This window comes from Trachemys scripta, chromosome 1 (genome assembly GCF_013100865.1).
Source record: "Trachemys scripta elegans isolate TJP31775 chromosome 1, CAS_Tse_1.0, whole genome shotgun sequence".
Taxonomy (NCBI): Eukaryota; Metazoa; Chordata; order Testudines; family Emydidae; genus Trachemys; species Trachemys scripta.
Window position 1 is genome coordinate 228,745,002 of NC_048298.1, and position 17,194 is coordinate 228,762,195.

Genomic DNA, 17,194 nt, shown 5'->3' on the forward strand with positions numbered 1-17,194 from the left:
TGGTCTGTTCTTCTGAACCAATCACAGTTGCTGAACTCAGCTCTCAATCAAAGCTGGACCTGATTGAAAACCTGTGCCATGCTCGATTGAACTTTCCCTTCAGGTTTTGGAGTAACCTTTATTTCATCTTAGCCTGCCTGTTTCCTATAGGCCGAATTATTCCAAAACCACCATCTTGTTATCCCTAGCTGTAACTGCTTGAAACTGTCTTTATTAATTATTACATCCTTATAATTATAAACAATTACACATTTATATGCATTTTAACATTAGGATTCACTGTCACCACTCCATTTTTACTAATTTAAATAAGTTTAATTTTATCTTTCCCTTGTTTCAGCTAGTGGTGGCAGGGCAATGTTCTTAATGCTGTATTCCTGACACAGAATAGAGCAGCTGAAAAATCTCTTGTATAGGAGGGGGAATACTGATTGCAGTTTACCTGGAAGATATCGCTCATGGAGCTTCCCCCGTGTGTCATGACTACCTCTTGCAGGTGTCTAGCTACCAACGTGCCAGGATGACTCCTTCATCCTAATAGGAAAGCTACAAAATGTTACTCCAGTAGAGGTCGCAGGATGATATGGAGGGTCATTTTGTATTAATAAGTGAAGCAAAGGGCTAAGTAAAAATAAATCTTTAAAAAAAATCTCACCAAATACCCTAGTTGATTATTAGTGTAGTGTAGTTATATTAAACACTTCATTGTTGCATTTGAATAGGACAAACGTAATGGAAGTGAGCTTCTTACTTCATAGAAAAATCATTGATTTTTTGGTATTTATTACTCTGTTTAATATGAAAGATTATATAACATAAATTATGTGATTGTGTAATTTGATATTCCCAGTTACATTATTGTGATTCTGAAAGGTATGTACGTATTTACTCCAAATAAAGAACCTTCTACATGGGGAAAGGCAATCAGTATTCAGTGAGTAAAAGCTGTTGACACTGAAAACCATCCCAAAACAATGTCTTTCGTGATGTAAAGTTCATAGAAAAGGTTCTGAATTTGAGGCTAGAAGGAGGGATGAGTGGAGAGAACATAGTGTTCTTAAAGAAACATGTTTTGCACAGTTGAAGAGTTATGAACCATAGTGCATAGATTAAACCACATATCCTAGTTTCTAACGCCTCTTAATACTTACCATACAAGACTGTTTCAGAAACAGCCAAAATCCTATTCCACTCTGTGGGCCTGAGCCTCGTCTCACGTACACTGGTGTAAATCTGGAGGGCCACCAGAGATTAGCTGAAATGATGCTGAACACAAATGCTCATGAGATGAGACTCGGGTGTCTGTGCTTCAGACTGTGATCTTATATCTACATCAGTTTAGGGGTAACGCTTAGGTTTAAAATGGCAAGACTGACTAAAGGATTGAGTTCTAAAGAAAATCTCTCTTGGGAACAGAATATTTTCATTTGCTTATGTGCCGACTAGAGATGACGACAGTATACATATAATATTGATAAGCTTGCTGAACGTCATTCGAGGAAAACACTTACTGTATGCTTCTTCAGTAAACAAAAGATTTTTTTTTTAAATAGAAGAGACAAAAGCAATGAATAATTATACAGAGAAGGAATGCAAAGGCAGCTTTGGTACATTTTCCTTGTAATGCATTTTCACTTAGCTTCTGATTTGTGTATCTGTAGAATAAAATAATAATTAGCTCAGGGTTTGTGCTTGAAGTCCTGCATTTTGAAAGATGTTTTCAAAATAGAAACTTTTCCTAAATATGATTATAAGATCTCATATTTATTTGGCAAGACTGTAAGTCAGGCATTCAACCAAAACCGCCATGGCCTGTTATTAACCAGTATAGTTGGAGAAGAGCTTGACCAGCTGTGTGCAACATTTTATAAAGATAAAAGTAGTCATTTTGTTTGGTCCTTTTCCCTGGCAAAGGTGCATAATACAGAGCAGTATGACGTTCCCTGGGCATGCCATTCAAGTGCACATTATCAACTGTAAGAAAGATTATTGCTTGTGGCAAACTTGAGTCTGTTATGAAGATTACATTGGATTATAGATTGTTTTTTTTTTACATCTTAGCTGTATTAAAAGAAACCCCACAATGAACTCAGTTAAATGTAATGCAAGGTTTTTTTCCAATTAATGTTTTAATGGCAATATTTAATGTTATGTTGTTTGCATGTCAAGCCACAATTAGTGATTTAGTACATGACATTGGGAAAGCCTGATTGGTTACACCAGAGAATTGATAGAAAGTGAAGACTTTGGTACATAACTGATACTGTGCATCTGCATCCAGTATACTGTGCATTATTCTACTTTGGTTTCTCTGAGTATAATGGAAGTCTTTTCAGTGAATACCTGATAAATGGATAAATGTTAGTGATAAATGCCTATCTACTGAAAGAAAAGCCCAACTACGAAATGATCATGAGTCTTGTTCAATGTATAAATGTGATATGCATCAGTTATAAATAGGGTTGTCAATAAATGGCACTTAACTCAAGTGATTAACTAATAAAAATTAACTTAATTAAAAAAATTAATTGCAATTAATCGCAGTTTTCATCTCACTGTTAAACAATAGAATACCAATTTAAATTTATTATAAATATTTTTAAATGTTTTTCTACATTTTCAAAATATACTGATATCATTTACAACACAATACAAAGTGTGCAGTGCTCACTTTATATTATTATTTTTATTATAAATATTTGCACTGTTAAAAAGATAAACAAAAGAAATAATACTTTTAAATTCACCTCACACAAGTACTGTAGTGCAATCTCTTTATCATGAAAGTGCAACTTACAAATGTAGATTTTTTTTTACATAATTGCATTCAAAAATAAAACAATGTAAAACTTTGGAGGCTACAAGTCCACTCTGTCGTATTTCTTTTCAGCCAATCACTCAGACAAACAAGTTTGTTTACATATACGGGAGATAATCCTGCCTGCTTGATTACACTACAGTACTTGTAGGAGGTGAATTGAAAAAAATACTATTTGTTTTGTTTATCTTTATTACAGTGCAAATATTTGTAATAAAAAAATAATAATATAAAGTGAGCACTGTACACTTTGTATTCTGTTGTAATTGAAATCAATATATTTGAAAATATAGAAAACATCCAAAAATATTTATATAAATGGTGTTCTGTTATTGTTTAACAATGTGATTATAACTGTGATTAAGTGTGATTATGTTTTTAATCTCGCGATTTATCACAATTAATTTTTAATTGCTTGACAGCCCTAGAAATAATGAAATCCGCTAGAAATAGATGTGCGCTACATCCAGACTTTTTTTTGTTCAGTGATATCTTCCTTATGCTGATTAAACTACCACTGTAGCTTGTTATCATAAACTTTTGTAGTTACACAGTTGATTAAAGATTTGATTTAAAAAATGGGAAAACTTGCCGGGAAAACTCTGAAGCAAACTTAATTCTGGGTACACTTAATATTTGTGCTCTGCAGTACATAACTAATAGAATCAAGCTATTGCAATAACCCAATTCATAGCACTTTTCAATCCTACAGCGTTAATAAGCTACGTTATGACTCTACACATAGAGTGAGATTTTAAAAATCATTATTGATGACCTGTTGCAGTTGATTATTTACTGTACTTTTCCCTAGCATTGTCATGTTTGTTTTGGTTAGGATTTCATTCAAAGAGTATGGGCCAATGATTAGCCTAGAACTTGGGAACCTAGCTTCCTGGCCCTGCTCTGCTACAAACTTTCTATGTGAACTCGAGCAAGTTACTTAGCCTTTTTGTGCCTCAGTTCCCCTTTATAACATGGAAAGATTGTGAAGTGCTCAGATATTAAGATAATGAGGGCCTTATAAGTACCATAGATATTTGTGGGCAGAAATACATATGGCAAAATTTCCCAATCTTTGCTGGAGGACAGTAAAGTTTAGGTTTTTCCTTCATAAACCATAACTGAAAAGCAAATTTTTTGGATAGTTTTAGCAAGAAAAATGTTATGGAGGGAGATTTTATAATGGGCATCAATTGATTTGTGAGCGACTGTAGAACCTAATAGCCTGGTCACACTGAACTGAAGATGAGGCAGGCAGTGTACTGAATTAAATTGTTAATTATTTTATCTGCGTTAGTCAAAAGATATCAGTGTTCAATTAAGACTAGCCTGTTATATTGTAATAATAGCATCATTCATTCTTACAGTAAAGTGCAATATAATACTAAAACTAGACCACATAGAGAAAGTTTTAGCCACCACTTCTCTCTCTTTCTTCTTGCCTACAAAACATGTAATCTTACATTTTGTGTATTTTTGTCAATAGCCAGACGTTTAGCCATGTACCAGGAAGCTGATTCTGAGGAAGAAGAAACAGCAGCTAAAGGAGGAACATTATCCCAGCGGAACAGTGTCAGCAGTCATCAGAGCATTAAGGTTGTCCACAGAAGCCTGAGTATGAAATCCCACCGACGCACCGGCAGCAGGGCTGAAGCAAAAAGAGCAAGCATTCTCTCCAAGCACACTGCATTCAGCAGCCCAATGGTTAGTTGTGAGCAACAAATGTGCTTTGCTTTGTATCTTTTGTATCAATTGCTTTAAAGGGAAAAGATGAAGAAATGTGTACCACATTGTGTACTTTTCATAGCTTTCATCTTCTTGGCTTTTTCCTTTTCATCGCTTTTTTGTTGTTGTTGTTAAAACAACAAAGTATGCAGAGATCTTATATAAAGAGTCATCCCTCTAGGCTCCAAGTTCAGAAAGATAAACTCAAACCTTAGTTTTGGGTATTCCTTGATTTTCAAGAACAACATGTGTTTCATCCCTTTGTTTACAGCAATTGATGTTAGATTAAGGATTAAAATCAAGGGTTCTAACTGGCCTATGTATGCTATCTTAGTTTTTGGGAAGCAGTGATTTACAAATGCATGAATAGTAAGTACTGGATTGGGACCTGTGATATTAATATATTCAAATTCACCCTTTAATTGCAACTGTAAGTCATTCCATAGTTTCAAGTGTAGGTGGTTCAAGATTATCATTAAATAGAGCAAGTTACATTAAAAAGCAAACAAACAAAAACGTCCTGCATATGCAGAAAAGTTAAGTGGAACAATGTTCTCATAATTTTTCCATGACTAATCTCTACATGTGTTTTTACATGTCATGTGCATGTTTTTCCTCCTGCAAATTGCTATCTCATTAATATTGCATGGTCATACTGCTTTACTCTGTTACCGTGTTTTTACATAGAAGCCAATGGAATTTTGCCAAAGTTAAATTGCTTTAATGGAGTGAAGAATTAGGTCCTGTATACTTTGAGAGTCTGCCCTAATTCCAGCTGTTGATGTCCAGTCAGCAATGAAGCTGCGTTAGTGCAAACCCCAAGTGTGGAAAAGGAAAGCTGCAATTTGCATTGATGGAGCTAACCCCAGGTTTAGTCAATGGTAAGCTCCATTCGCACAGCTTTCTGTGTTGACACACGGGGTTTCTACGGGTGCAGCTACCTCACTAGTTGTGCAACAATTGATGAAACTGGAGTAAAGTCCCAATAAAGACAACGCTTTAGGGCTCATATCTTTATGAAGCACACTTTGTATCTTTTCTGTAACCAGCATTATGCCTTCCTAGGAAATTGATATCTTTGCCCTGAAAGGAATGTAATAGCTGTTTAATCACAGTGGAAAACATGCCACATTTTGATTTCAGTGGCATATGAGCATCTCTCAAGTTCAAAGTAGTTAAAATATAGTGGAGCTAAACAATTTCTTAGTGGTGCAAAATGGGTAAGCTTACTGTTTTGATGTCAGAACTAGCTCTTAGTTTTGTTGTCTTGTTTTTCATGATATAGGTCTATATATTGTGGCAGCCTACAATAATTCTCGCAGGTAAGACCGAAGAGAGGAAGATATGTCAGGACACTACTCAATTTCCATTCCACAATCCCAAAATAGCTGAATGTTTCTGTTACAATGATCAGCAATTAAAGGATTAACAATAGCTCATTTACAATGTAATTGTCATCATTAGGGTTCAGTATTAACAATCAATTGAAATTAATGGAGGTAGTCCACATCATTTTTAGAGCAATTTTAGGTGGTCTACCGGGGAGAGAAAGACACCCCTGCATCTGTTTACGTTCACAAAATTAATGTTGCAATCATAAGGCCTAAAATTGTACACATTTCTGCATGTCTGGTTAGGGGAAAGAAGACAGGGGAAGTGTCATTTGATGGAAAATTGAAATTCTCCAGAAATATATGGTGCCACCAGAGAGGTGCTGATGCATCAGGCAGAACCAGTTCAGTCTGAGACTTTAAAATATACGAAGTTGCTAAGTATTAACACTGTTCCTGTTGTATTTCTAGGAAAAAGACATCACTCCGGATCCTAATTTGTTAGAAAAAGTAAACGAATGTGCAAGGAATCTTGAGGTTATGAGAAGCCATGAACAGCCATTATCCCAGCTCACCCCTGAACTTTCTGACATCTTTGACTTTTTCATAGCATTGACTATTTGCAATACAGTTGTTGTTACCTCTCCAGATCAGCCACGGCAAAAGGTAGGTTAGAGAGACAGCAAAATGGAGTGTGAGTCTCCATTATGTTGTATTTGATTATCTCCGAGATGTGTAAATAGGAAACATAAAACTGTCCTTTCCTTGAAGGAAACAGAGATGTTTATGATACAATTCTTGGCACCAATTCATACATAAATGAGGAAAACAACATATACAAGTTTAAAATTAGTGATGAGGTCAAGCATTAGTTAAAAGGTAAAAAGCAACAGAGAGTCCTGTGGCACCTTTGAGACTAACAGAAGTATTGGGAGCATAAGCTTTCGTGGGTAAGAACCTCACTTCTTCAGATGCAAGTAATGGAAATCTCCAGAGACATTTCCATTACTTGCATCTGAAGAAGTGAGGTTCTTACCCACGAAAGCTTATGCTCCCAATACTTCTGTTAGTCTCAAAGGTGCCACAGGACTCTCTGTTGCTTTTTACAGATTCAGACTAACACGGCTACCCCTCTGATACTAGTTAAAAGGTGTATTTCAACTATTTCTCTTAACCCCAACAGATTATTTGTATGTAGTGCAATTTTTGAAGCCGTTCTAAAACTGTTTTCCTTCCTGAGTTCACATACTGAAACTTCTTAAATAAACATAATTCGCATCTCTGGGCATGTTTTAGATTAATTTGTCAGAGTCCCCTGAAATAAGGAGCACATAGGCAGTTCTTTATAAATATTTTGCTTATATAACTACATTTTTAGAAGGCTATATTATTTTTTAAAAATATTATAAAGAGGGTGTGCTGACAAAATCTCCTCTTAAATGTTGCAAATTATGTAAAAGAAAATTAATAATATACATTGGGCAAGATTATGACAGCTGATGATTTGGAAGACTTATGTACTTACAAAGTAGTATCATTTATTAATGAGAAGTGGAACAAAACACTCACCATCTAATGTATATCACACAAATATCATTAGACTTAATATTAGAGCTGGTCAGAAGCTGGAGTTTCCATTCCACAGGAAATACTAACATTTCTAAATTTGTTTTCTCTCTTAGCAGAAATGTCAAAATTTCCCACAAAATGAAAATTCCAAAGAATTTCAATTTGGACCCATTGAAACACTTTGTTTTGATGTTAAAACATTATAATATATAACATTAAATATCATGAATATAATATAATTGTAAATTAATATTTTAGTATAATATACAAGTCTGAACAAAATGAATTAAAATGATAATATCAGAATACAACATTTTACCTTATCAAAACAAAATGTTTCAACATTATCAAAATGAAAGAGAAAGTTGAAATGATTTGTTTCAACTTCGTCTGGTCTAAAATGGTGTTGAAATAGACACATTCCCATGAAACATTTAGATTTCATCAAAACTGCATTTTCCCACAGAAGTGTTCCATAAACATTTTTTCGACCAACTTTACTGAATACACACAAGTGGTATGTCTACGCTAGAGCTGGAATGTGTAAATTCCAATAGGAGGAGACATGCCTGGTTAGCTCTGATCAAGCTAGTGCACTAAAAATAGTGGTGTAGCCACAGCATCACAAGTGGCAGGAGGAGCTAGCTACCCCAACTACATACCTATAGTCTCAGATGGGATCATACTCGGTGTGGGTAGCCCCTCCTGCTGCTCACACCAACATGGCTACACTTCTTACTCCCGGGGGAATTCTGCACCAAAAAATTAAAAATTCTCCAACAAAATATTTAAGATACTGCACACAATATTTTCAAATTCTGCATATCTTATTTGTCAAAATAACATGATATAACCACACTAGTTTCAATTATTTTTGGTCATTTATTTCAAAATACCTATCAGTAAGTATGTCTGTAACAATACAGACAACAAAAAAGATTCGGGATGTATTTTTTGACAAATAAATTCGTTACTAGGCATATTAATACAGAACTCTGAGTAATAATTCATTTAAATTACAATACAGAACCATGTTTCCCACACCCCTCAGAAGCAGTGCAAAGGCTTGGTGAAGTCAGGGGTAATGGAGGAGCTGAGGGAGAGGAAAGTAATTGCTGGGAAGGAGCCTGGGTGTGAATTTGGAGCATTGCTGTGTATGGGTGGGAAAAGTATGGAACAGCTTTTTGCGGGGGGTGGGGAGCGGAGAGGGATTTTTAGGGAGCTTGACCCATGCAGACCCTGGCTGATCTCTAGCCTCTCCCATTCACTCAGGCACAACTGCCCCTGTCCCCTAGTGTCCCTCCATCCCCACTCAGACACCCACTCCCCCCATCTCCATATGGCACTGCACCCCCTCCCCTGTCTGCAAGTGTCTGTGCCCCCATTCAGCCATCCCCCTCCCCACTGTAGCTCTGCACCCCTTTCCCATCCCCATGTGGCCTTGCACCTCCCTCCCCCCCCGTGGCCCTGCGCCTCCACTCCCATTCAGCCCCTACCCCAGACTGTCTTCCTCCACTAGCCCTTATGATCCCTTGTCTGACCCCCAGCAGCCCCACGCTGTCTGTCTCCCCATAGTCTCCGTCTCATGACCTGATCCGACAGGTGCTGTGGAGAAGGCACTGCAGCCTCTTTCTCTTCCCTAGCTGGCTGGGAGCTGCTGCTCTAGTCTATCACCACAGTGCCCTCTGATGGGCAAAATGTGGAACTGCAGCAACTTTCCAGCAGACGCTTTTATCTGAGCAAAAAATTAAAAATATGTGTGGTCATTAATTATGCACACATGCAGTGGCACAGAATTCCCCCAGGAGTAACTTCTATTTTTAATGTGCTAGCTTGATCAGAACTAGCAGGGGTATGTCTCTTCAAGCTGAATTTACACACTTAGACATACCCATAGAATGCAAAGGTTTTAGTTATATTAACATTATTTTTGGGTGCAATTCTAACATTGGTTCCACAAGGAAGGGTCAACAATAGTGTAAATTCTGAAGTGTATACATATTGGTTCCAGTAGCATTTCTGGTACAGTGTCAGCCTACGGATTTTTGGTCACTTACTTGTTCAGCTCTGATTGTCGTAGCTTTTTGCCACTGACTGAGATTTGCTTCTTACTTTGAGTTATCAAATGACAATGTCAGATTTCTTATATATCTTTTTTTTTTTTGGTGGTTGGTTTTTATTTCTCAAGGTTAGAGTTAGATTTGAACTGAAGTCGCCGGTAAAGACCATAGAAGACTTCATTCGAAGATTCACTCCCAGCCGTCTGACCTCTGGATCTAACAGCAGCAGTTCATCAAGCCTGACTACCAGTAAATCAATGCCCAGAGTCGGTTCTAGTATTCTTTCATCTACATCCACTGAGAGCACTTTATTAAAACTGGAAGAGAAGTTGGCGCACTCTCCGCAGATGAATAACAATGGATATAGCTCACAGCAGGACAGAAGGGCTATAGGGAGTAGACCTGAAGAAGGAGAACTCCGTTATGAGGCAGAGAGTCCAGATGAAGCTGCGCTTGTCTATGCAGCTCGGGCATATAACTGTGCTCTGGTTGGAAGACTGTCTGACCAGGTATCAGTAGAGCTACCTCATCTGGGAAGGTTAACCTTTGAACTCTTGCACACACTGGGCTTCGATTCCATCAGAAAAAGAATGTCAGTGGTGGTTAGGCATCCCCTTACAGATGAAATAAATGTTTACACCAAAGGAGCGGATTCAGTTATTATGGATCTTCTTCTGCCCTGTTCTTCAGGTATAGTTCTCGCTTACTTTTTTTCCAATTAACTCTTAGACAGTGCTAGAGAACTTCAATCTCAGCATGTCCGATTGCAGTTTTCTAGAACAGAGCCATGTCTGTATCGTTTACGGGTATGCGGAAATATATTATAGCAGGACCTCTCTGCTTCTTTTATAAACTCAATAACCAGTAACTTCTTATAATGGATTGTTGGTACTTTGCCTAAAGAAATGTGAGTAATATTGATTTCAGTATGAGCCTTCCCAATGGCAAACCTTATTTTAAGTGAACATTTTTTAAGACCTTGCCAAATCAATTTACCTTTCATTGAGTACATTTTCCCAACATTGCTTGCTTACTCAGATGTTTCTGTATTAAGAGAAATGTTGTTTGGGTAATTACTAGTGGTCTTAGTTTTAAAGATGCAGATGATTAGTGATGAATAGACTTCTAACTGTGAACAGGAAGCTTATCTTTTGGAAGGTGCTTTTTCAGTTACAAAGTCTCAAATATGTGAACAAGCTATGAACCAGAAGCAATCTTAATGCCTCTTTATTATAATCAATTGGATTTAAAGACAACCTGGTCAGCTCTTATACACTTATTTGAGACCTAGGTTTTTCAATATGTGGGATGTCTGATTTACTGTGTTCAACATTTTATTATGTACATCATTCAAATGTTAACCCAGTGTGACTGGACAGAAATCTAATGTATTACAGAGATTTCCTGTATCTCACTAGTGTGTTGACTTTATGGTTACTTTCACATTACTGACGGCTGCTGCCGTGAATACCAGTGAAAGGATCATACTGTGTAATTTTCATTAAAGAGCTACAGGAAATGTTAATTTAGTGTCACAGTTCAGAACAACTGTCACATGTACTTGGACAGGCTGGCCAAGCACATGTGCTTGCGTCCTCTTCAGAGAGAGTTAGCAGTGTGACTGCCCACAGTTATAAGTTACCACACAGCTCTTTCTAAGAAAGCTTACTTTGTTCTTAAGGTAAAAAGCATTACAGAGAAAACAAATTAAAAACAATAAAGGAACCTATCTACCTGCTAATAAGCTTACTGGAGATCACCCCACCCCTTACATGGGCTCTGGCAGGAGCAATCCTTCCACACTCCTCGTAAGGGTTTTTGTTTTGGTTTCAAGTTCAGCACAGCATCAGCTCATAACAAACACCCAGTCTTATGGGGCCTCAATAGGCCAAGTTCTTCCAACCCTTCCGTAAGGATTGGGCCCTCCATGGACCTGGGATCTTGTCTATTTGCAGGAGCAGGAGGAAGGCTCTGAGCCTGTTTAAAACCAGGCTATTTATCCAAAAATCCTTTCTTTGTTGGACCCTCGAAAATCAAGTTTGACTTGGTATATGTGTACCTCTCCAGGAGGGTGGCTTCAAAGGGCTGATAACCAGAGGAATTACATCAGCATCCCCATCCTCCAAGGGGAATTACATACAATTCCACAATAACAATACACAACTGCATTTTTAATACAATGGACCACAGAGGTATTAACCCTAATTCAATAAGGTTTAACTTAATTCAATAAAGTTTGTCCATGATATTTCAGGAGTTCAGGCTGTCACAATTAGTTTTCTGCTTTACAGCTATATAGGTCACAGCAGAGGCAAAAATTCAAGAACTTGTCCTTAGCTCACTATAAAGTATTCTTGAATAATGTCTGATAAAGTTATTGATATCAAGGAATGCACATAATACATCTGAGGTTACTTGTTTCCCTCCAAAGTGTTAATAAAGAATTTGTAATGCTGGGAAAGTTTAATCGAACTCACCATGAGATTAAAGTTAGGAGAAAAAGAAGCTGCTTTTTTTTTCCAGACATAGGCAGTTGCAAAAAAAATCTGCTGTTAATGTAAAACAAATATTCTGGTATTGGTCAGAAAAGGATAAGGAAAGAACTTTGAAAATTGCTGTTCGGAAGGGGTAAATTCCACCGATGGGCACACGGAAATAGAACAACTCTGAACCACAGCACTTGGAGATGTCCAAACTGACCCTGGTTTTAGAATTTTGGATTTTTTTTTTTTTATAAAGACTCTTATCCAGAATTGAGTCATGATGTTTTGTAACTTTTGGATTCATAAGTATAGCAAAGTGTAGTAATTGCTCTTACCTTCCTTCTCAGCGCTATGATCAGCTGCCATAAGTAGGCTGTCTTTAGTAAACTGCTCTGAGTGACCTTAAGTATCAATTAATCTGTCCATGGTACAAACGCTATCTTCATTCATGGAATTGTACTTGGGGATCCATCCTACAGGGACCTTATCTTCAAGAGTCCCTTAGGCCCAAAGGCCTGCGACCATTCTTATTGCTCTGGCCTTAGACTGTGATTGTTGTCTGCCCTAGCCAGGAAGCTGGGACTAGAGACTGTTTACTGCTCTGTCCCTCCCAGAGGGCCAGAGCCATTGATGGCTAATTTACTGTTGTTTGGTGCCTGATGCAGCAAGACAGAGTGGCCTCCTTCCAAGCCTGAGACCAAGGGACCACTACAATATCCAAATGTCAGGTTCCATTACCGGAACAAACTATCTGGCTATGGAGAAGGACATTTTAAAGTATCATGTACATGCAAGCCAGAAAGCAGATGCAAAAATGCCATGCTATAGCTTGAGTGTTATCTTGTGAATAATCAGAAACCACCAATGAGCTTGAAAACTTGTAAGATTTCTGAATTTATTACATTGGAGCTATTTGTTTTTCCAGTTGAGACTATGAAAGCTGGTGTTCTCACACAACATGCAGAATTTTTCAAAGCACTTGGATTATTCCCAGGATAATATTCCTTTCATCTTGCCAAACAGGGACTCCTACAGTCCATAAAAAGGAAAGTTACTGCTTAAACTGAGTAATCAGCTTGAGCAGGAATTAGATTACATACGGGTCTCATTACTAAAGCAATGACAGGTTTGATTAACTCACTTGTGGTCATGGAAAAAGCCCAAACAAGCAAACCTGACTCTCTCTTTGGTTCTGAGGAATTAAACAAACATGTCGTCCTTTGCCAGCTGTTGAAGACATCACATATACATTTACGAGTGTACACTGTTTGAGTGGGTGAATGCAAGGTCAAGGTACTGGACAACTGCATAGACACCACAACTATCAACTTTCAAAATAGATTTTGGCTGATTCCTTTGGCTACATGTGCTGGACATCCTTGAAAGAATTATAATTGCCAGTTGTTGTAAAACAATTGCATACAGATCAAATCCAAGAATTCTAGCAAAGAAACCTGTCTTAAATTACTTGATTATCATCTGTTTATGTGCAACAACTTAGATTATATAATTGTTGAAGATTATTATAACAGATTTTTCAGATAAGAGAATTGGAACACTACCAGAAGAGTGACACTAGATCTAAAGGCTGGACATTCTTGAAAGAATTATCTTTCCAATGGTTGTAAAAGAGTTGCATACACATCAGATCCAAGAATGCCAGCAAAGAAACCTGTCTTAAGTTTCTTAAGTATCAGCACATATCTTTTGATAACTTTAGCAGATTCCTTTTCTCTGCGTTTTTATTTACTTATTTACATCTGACCAGAAGGTGAATGTCAGTGCAAGACTGATGAGGCATATGAAGGATTAAAAGGAATTACAGCTATCATTGTTGATTCCCTATTATTTGTTCGATAAAATAAAGAATGTGATGCAATCCATCATGCTGTACATGAGAGATCACATGAAAAAGGTATATGTCTCCATCCATAGAAAATCATTTTCTATGTTCCAAAAAGTAAGCTATTCTGAACCTGTTCTTAATGCTGGTGCCACTAAGGCCTGGTCCACACTAACCCCCCACTTCGGACTAAGGTACGCAAATTCAGCTACGTTAATAACGTAGCTGAATTCGAAGTACCTTAGTCCGAACTTACCGCGGGTCCAGACGCAGCAGGGAGGCTCCCCCGTCGATGCCGTGTACTCCTCTCGCCGAGCTGGAGTACCGGTGTCGACGGCAAGCACTTCCGGGATCGATCCCAGAACATCGATTGCCTGCCGCCGGACCCGGAGGTAAGTGTAGACGTACCCTTAAGCTTATAGTGACAGAAACAGTTCTTGGTGTGTTTTATCCATCTGTCCAAGATTACACCAAACTTATCCGAAATCACTGCATCACTGTGATGGCTTCTACAGTGAGATACTTCATCTGGAATAAGCAAGCAAACAACATTGCTTTCTAGAATACAAAAGACCTTATCACAATGAAATAGGTTCAGTGCTTCCATGTTTTGTTCCTTTAAAAAAATGCTGACTCTCTAAAACTAGCTGGATCTAAAAATGGACTTGTTCAGGACTGCTCCCAGAAGGCCATGTCTTTGCAAGTCTCATACACCACAGAGAATAATTATGTACATGTATAAAAGAAACTATATGTAATTGTATTTGGCTGCAAGTTCAGTAAATGTGTGCTCCAGCCCTGTGTTACAACTGAATCAGCTTGTGAACTGTTTGAATAATTCTTGAAGAAATCTCTATCTCTGGCAAAACCACCCAGGAATGGCTCTCCGATTGCATAAATACAAGATTGAAATTGCTCATCTTCCAGAAAAAGATAAAATCTATTGCAGGGTACACTGTCAAGAAAATATCCACATAACACTAGTGGATGAATGGGCATGCAGCTACATATGGTACTCCAGAAAATGACAGAAATTGAAGATGGAACTGAAAATGAACAAATAAAGGTTCTGAAGCCAGTAATACTGGATGAATGGCCAAACAGTAGAAAAGTTGTACTCCCAACATTATAGATTAATGGAACTACAGAGTTGTGCTCTTGGATGGCACAATCTTTAAAGGTGAGAAAATAGTTATATATATAAAACAGCTAACATGAACGTACATTGTGGTAATACACAATATTGTGTGGGTTCATGGACATGGGAAAATGTAAACAAAGCCCAAGATGTTCTTATTTGGCTGTGTATGTGTCAGCAAAATGAAAAGTATCATTAATGATGTCAGTAACACTTGAAAGGTTCAGTGTATGAGTCATATTCAGAAACAAAACAAACAAGGATGCTACTGAAATGCCAACAAGACCATCTGTTTATGTGCAACAACTTAGATTATATAATTGTTGAAGATTATTATAACAGATTTTTTCAGATAAGAGAATTGGAACACTACCAGAAGAGTGACACCAGATTTAAAGGCTGGACATCCTTGAAAGAATTATCTTTCCAATTGTTGTAAAAGAGTTGCATACACACCAAATCCAAGAATGCCAGCAAAGAAACCTGTCTTAAGTTACTTGAGTATCAGCACATATCTTTTGATAAGTTACTCTCTCCGTTGTTGGTATGCATATGTATTCCCTCAAAACTGTTTCCTAAAAGAAACATGAAACTTGAAGTTGTGAAGCCAAACCAGATTTAAGCAAGGTTGGGCAAACAATGACAAAAAAACATTTCTACTATAAGTCTGCTAAGCCATTGTTAGTAATGTGCACTACCATTGCTTAGGAAACTTAGGACAGGGACCTGCTGCCCTGAAACAAGGAAATGCTGAAAGAAAATAATACCCCAAAAAATCAACTACCAGAAAATAAAAATAAAAAAGGAAATTAATAAGATCAAAAAGAAAAGCAGAGTTATTTACCATGACAAGGAAAAAGGGCCAGAGACTTCATGAAGTTAACCTGCTGTTGATTTTATCTGGCAGGTGCTCAGATACTATGGTGTTGAGTGCCAGTATAAAACTCCAAGATAGATAAGACAGACATCACATGTCCATACCCTGGATAAATATATCAATCATCACTATTGTCATTTGATCTGATATTAGAAAGTTATCTATTGTCAAGACCCGCTGCTAATATCCTTGCTGGGTGAGAGCAAACTTACCAAGAACTGCTAACACTATATCCACCAAACTGTGCCTTCCCAACCCCTTATCTCCAGTTTCAATCACAACTGTGAACCATGTAAAGCAAGAAGTTCCTGTAACACCAATATTGCCTGAGGAACACTGCATAGGCCTATCCGTCTGAAGTCATAGGTCTTATAAACCTAGAAATCTTGTAGACTTTCAGGAACTATTTTGATTTATAGTAAACTTGCTGCCTCAAGATATCGAGGTTTCTCGAGTATCCTCACTCTGTTGTTTCAACCTAAAATGCTTTCTCTTGTCTGCTTCTATGTTCACTTTATCACTGTTATTATAATTAATTCTTAATATTGGTTATTGCTGTGATTGTACATTGTACTTGAGTCTGTCTTGATCCTGGAGGATAAAAATATCATCCCTTTCCAACTCTTGAAAAGATCATTTTGAGAACTTAGTATTATTTCTAAATAAAATTAAATATCTTTTCTACCCACATTTATTTAGAAACATTTGGTTAATAATAAGATTTTTGATACATAGCCTATCTGCTTCTGTTTATTGCCAGTTTGAAATCATACTTCTGTTCGTGACATACTTGGTTGCTATGGAGATTATCATGATGTCACAAAATACTTGAGGAGCAGATGAATGCTTAATAAGGAAAGATCTTATTGTTATACAGTTGTTCTTGGTGACTTTTAAAGAGGGAATTAAAAAATAGATAGTATGTAAAGAGAATTGTTTCTAAATAGAAAGCTTTTCAAAATTTTCCATGAGACGTCAGGAGCTCTTTAAAAGTATTGCTTCTTAAGCTTTTGTACAGTAAGTGCTGAAGAAACAATTATATTCTCTAAGGCCATTTAATTGCTATTATTTTTCATTCATTAGTTTTCTCCTTTATTTTTAACTAGATGACCCTAGAGGCAATCATCAAAAAAAAATCCAAAGCAAAACTCAGAATTACCTTAATCTGTATGCTGTAGATGGGCTGCGGACCTTGTGTATTGCCAAGAGAGTAAGTATATGCAAGCTCTTAGTTTGCTTTTAAGGAGAGTATTGACAAATCTTTTTGTTGCAGTCCATTAGCAAGAACATTTATTAGGGATTTTTTTTTCATTTTACTCAGTAATGCATGAATGCTTATGCATCTTTTTG

At 37.1% G+C, this 17,194-nt stretch overlaps 1 protein-coding gene across 3 annotated transcripts in view; it reads left to right on the forward strand.

Annotated features, from left to right (window-relative positions):
* Positions 1-17,194, forward strand: part of ATP10A (ATPase phospholipid transporting 10A (putative)) — a 157,617-nt gene that overhangs the window by 113,042 nt on the left and 27,381 nt on the right. For all 3 annotated transcript variants that reach the window (XM_034757922.1, XM_034757919.1, XM_034757920.1), the window contains 4 exons: positions 4,305-4,522; positions 6,346-6,540; positions 9,632-10,193; positions 16,951-17,054. In XM_034757922.1, coding sequence (XP_034613813.1) covers positions 4,305-4,522; positions 6,346-6,540; positions 9,632-10,193; positions 16,951-17,054 — 1,079 coding nt within the window. The remainder of the gene's footprint in view (positions 1-4,304; positions 4,523-6,345; positions 6,541-9,631; positions 10,194-16,950; positions 17,055-17,194) is intronic.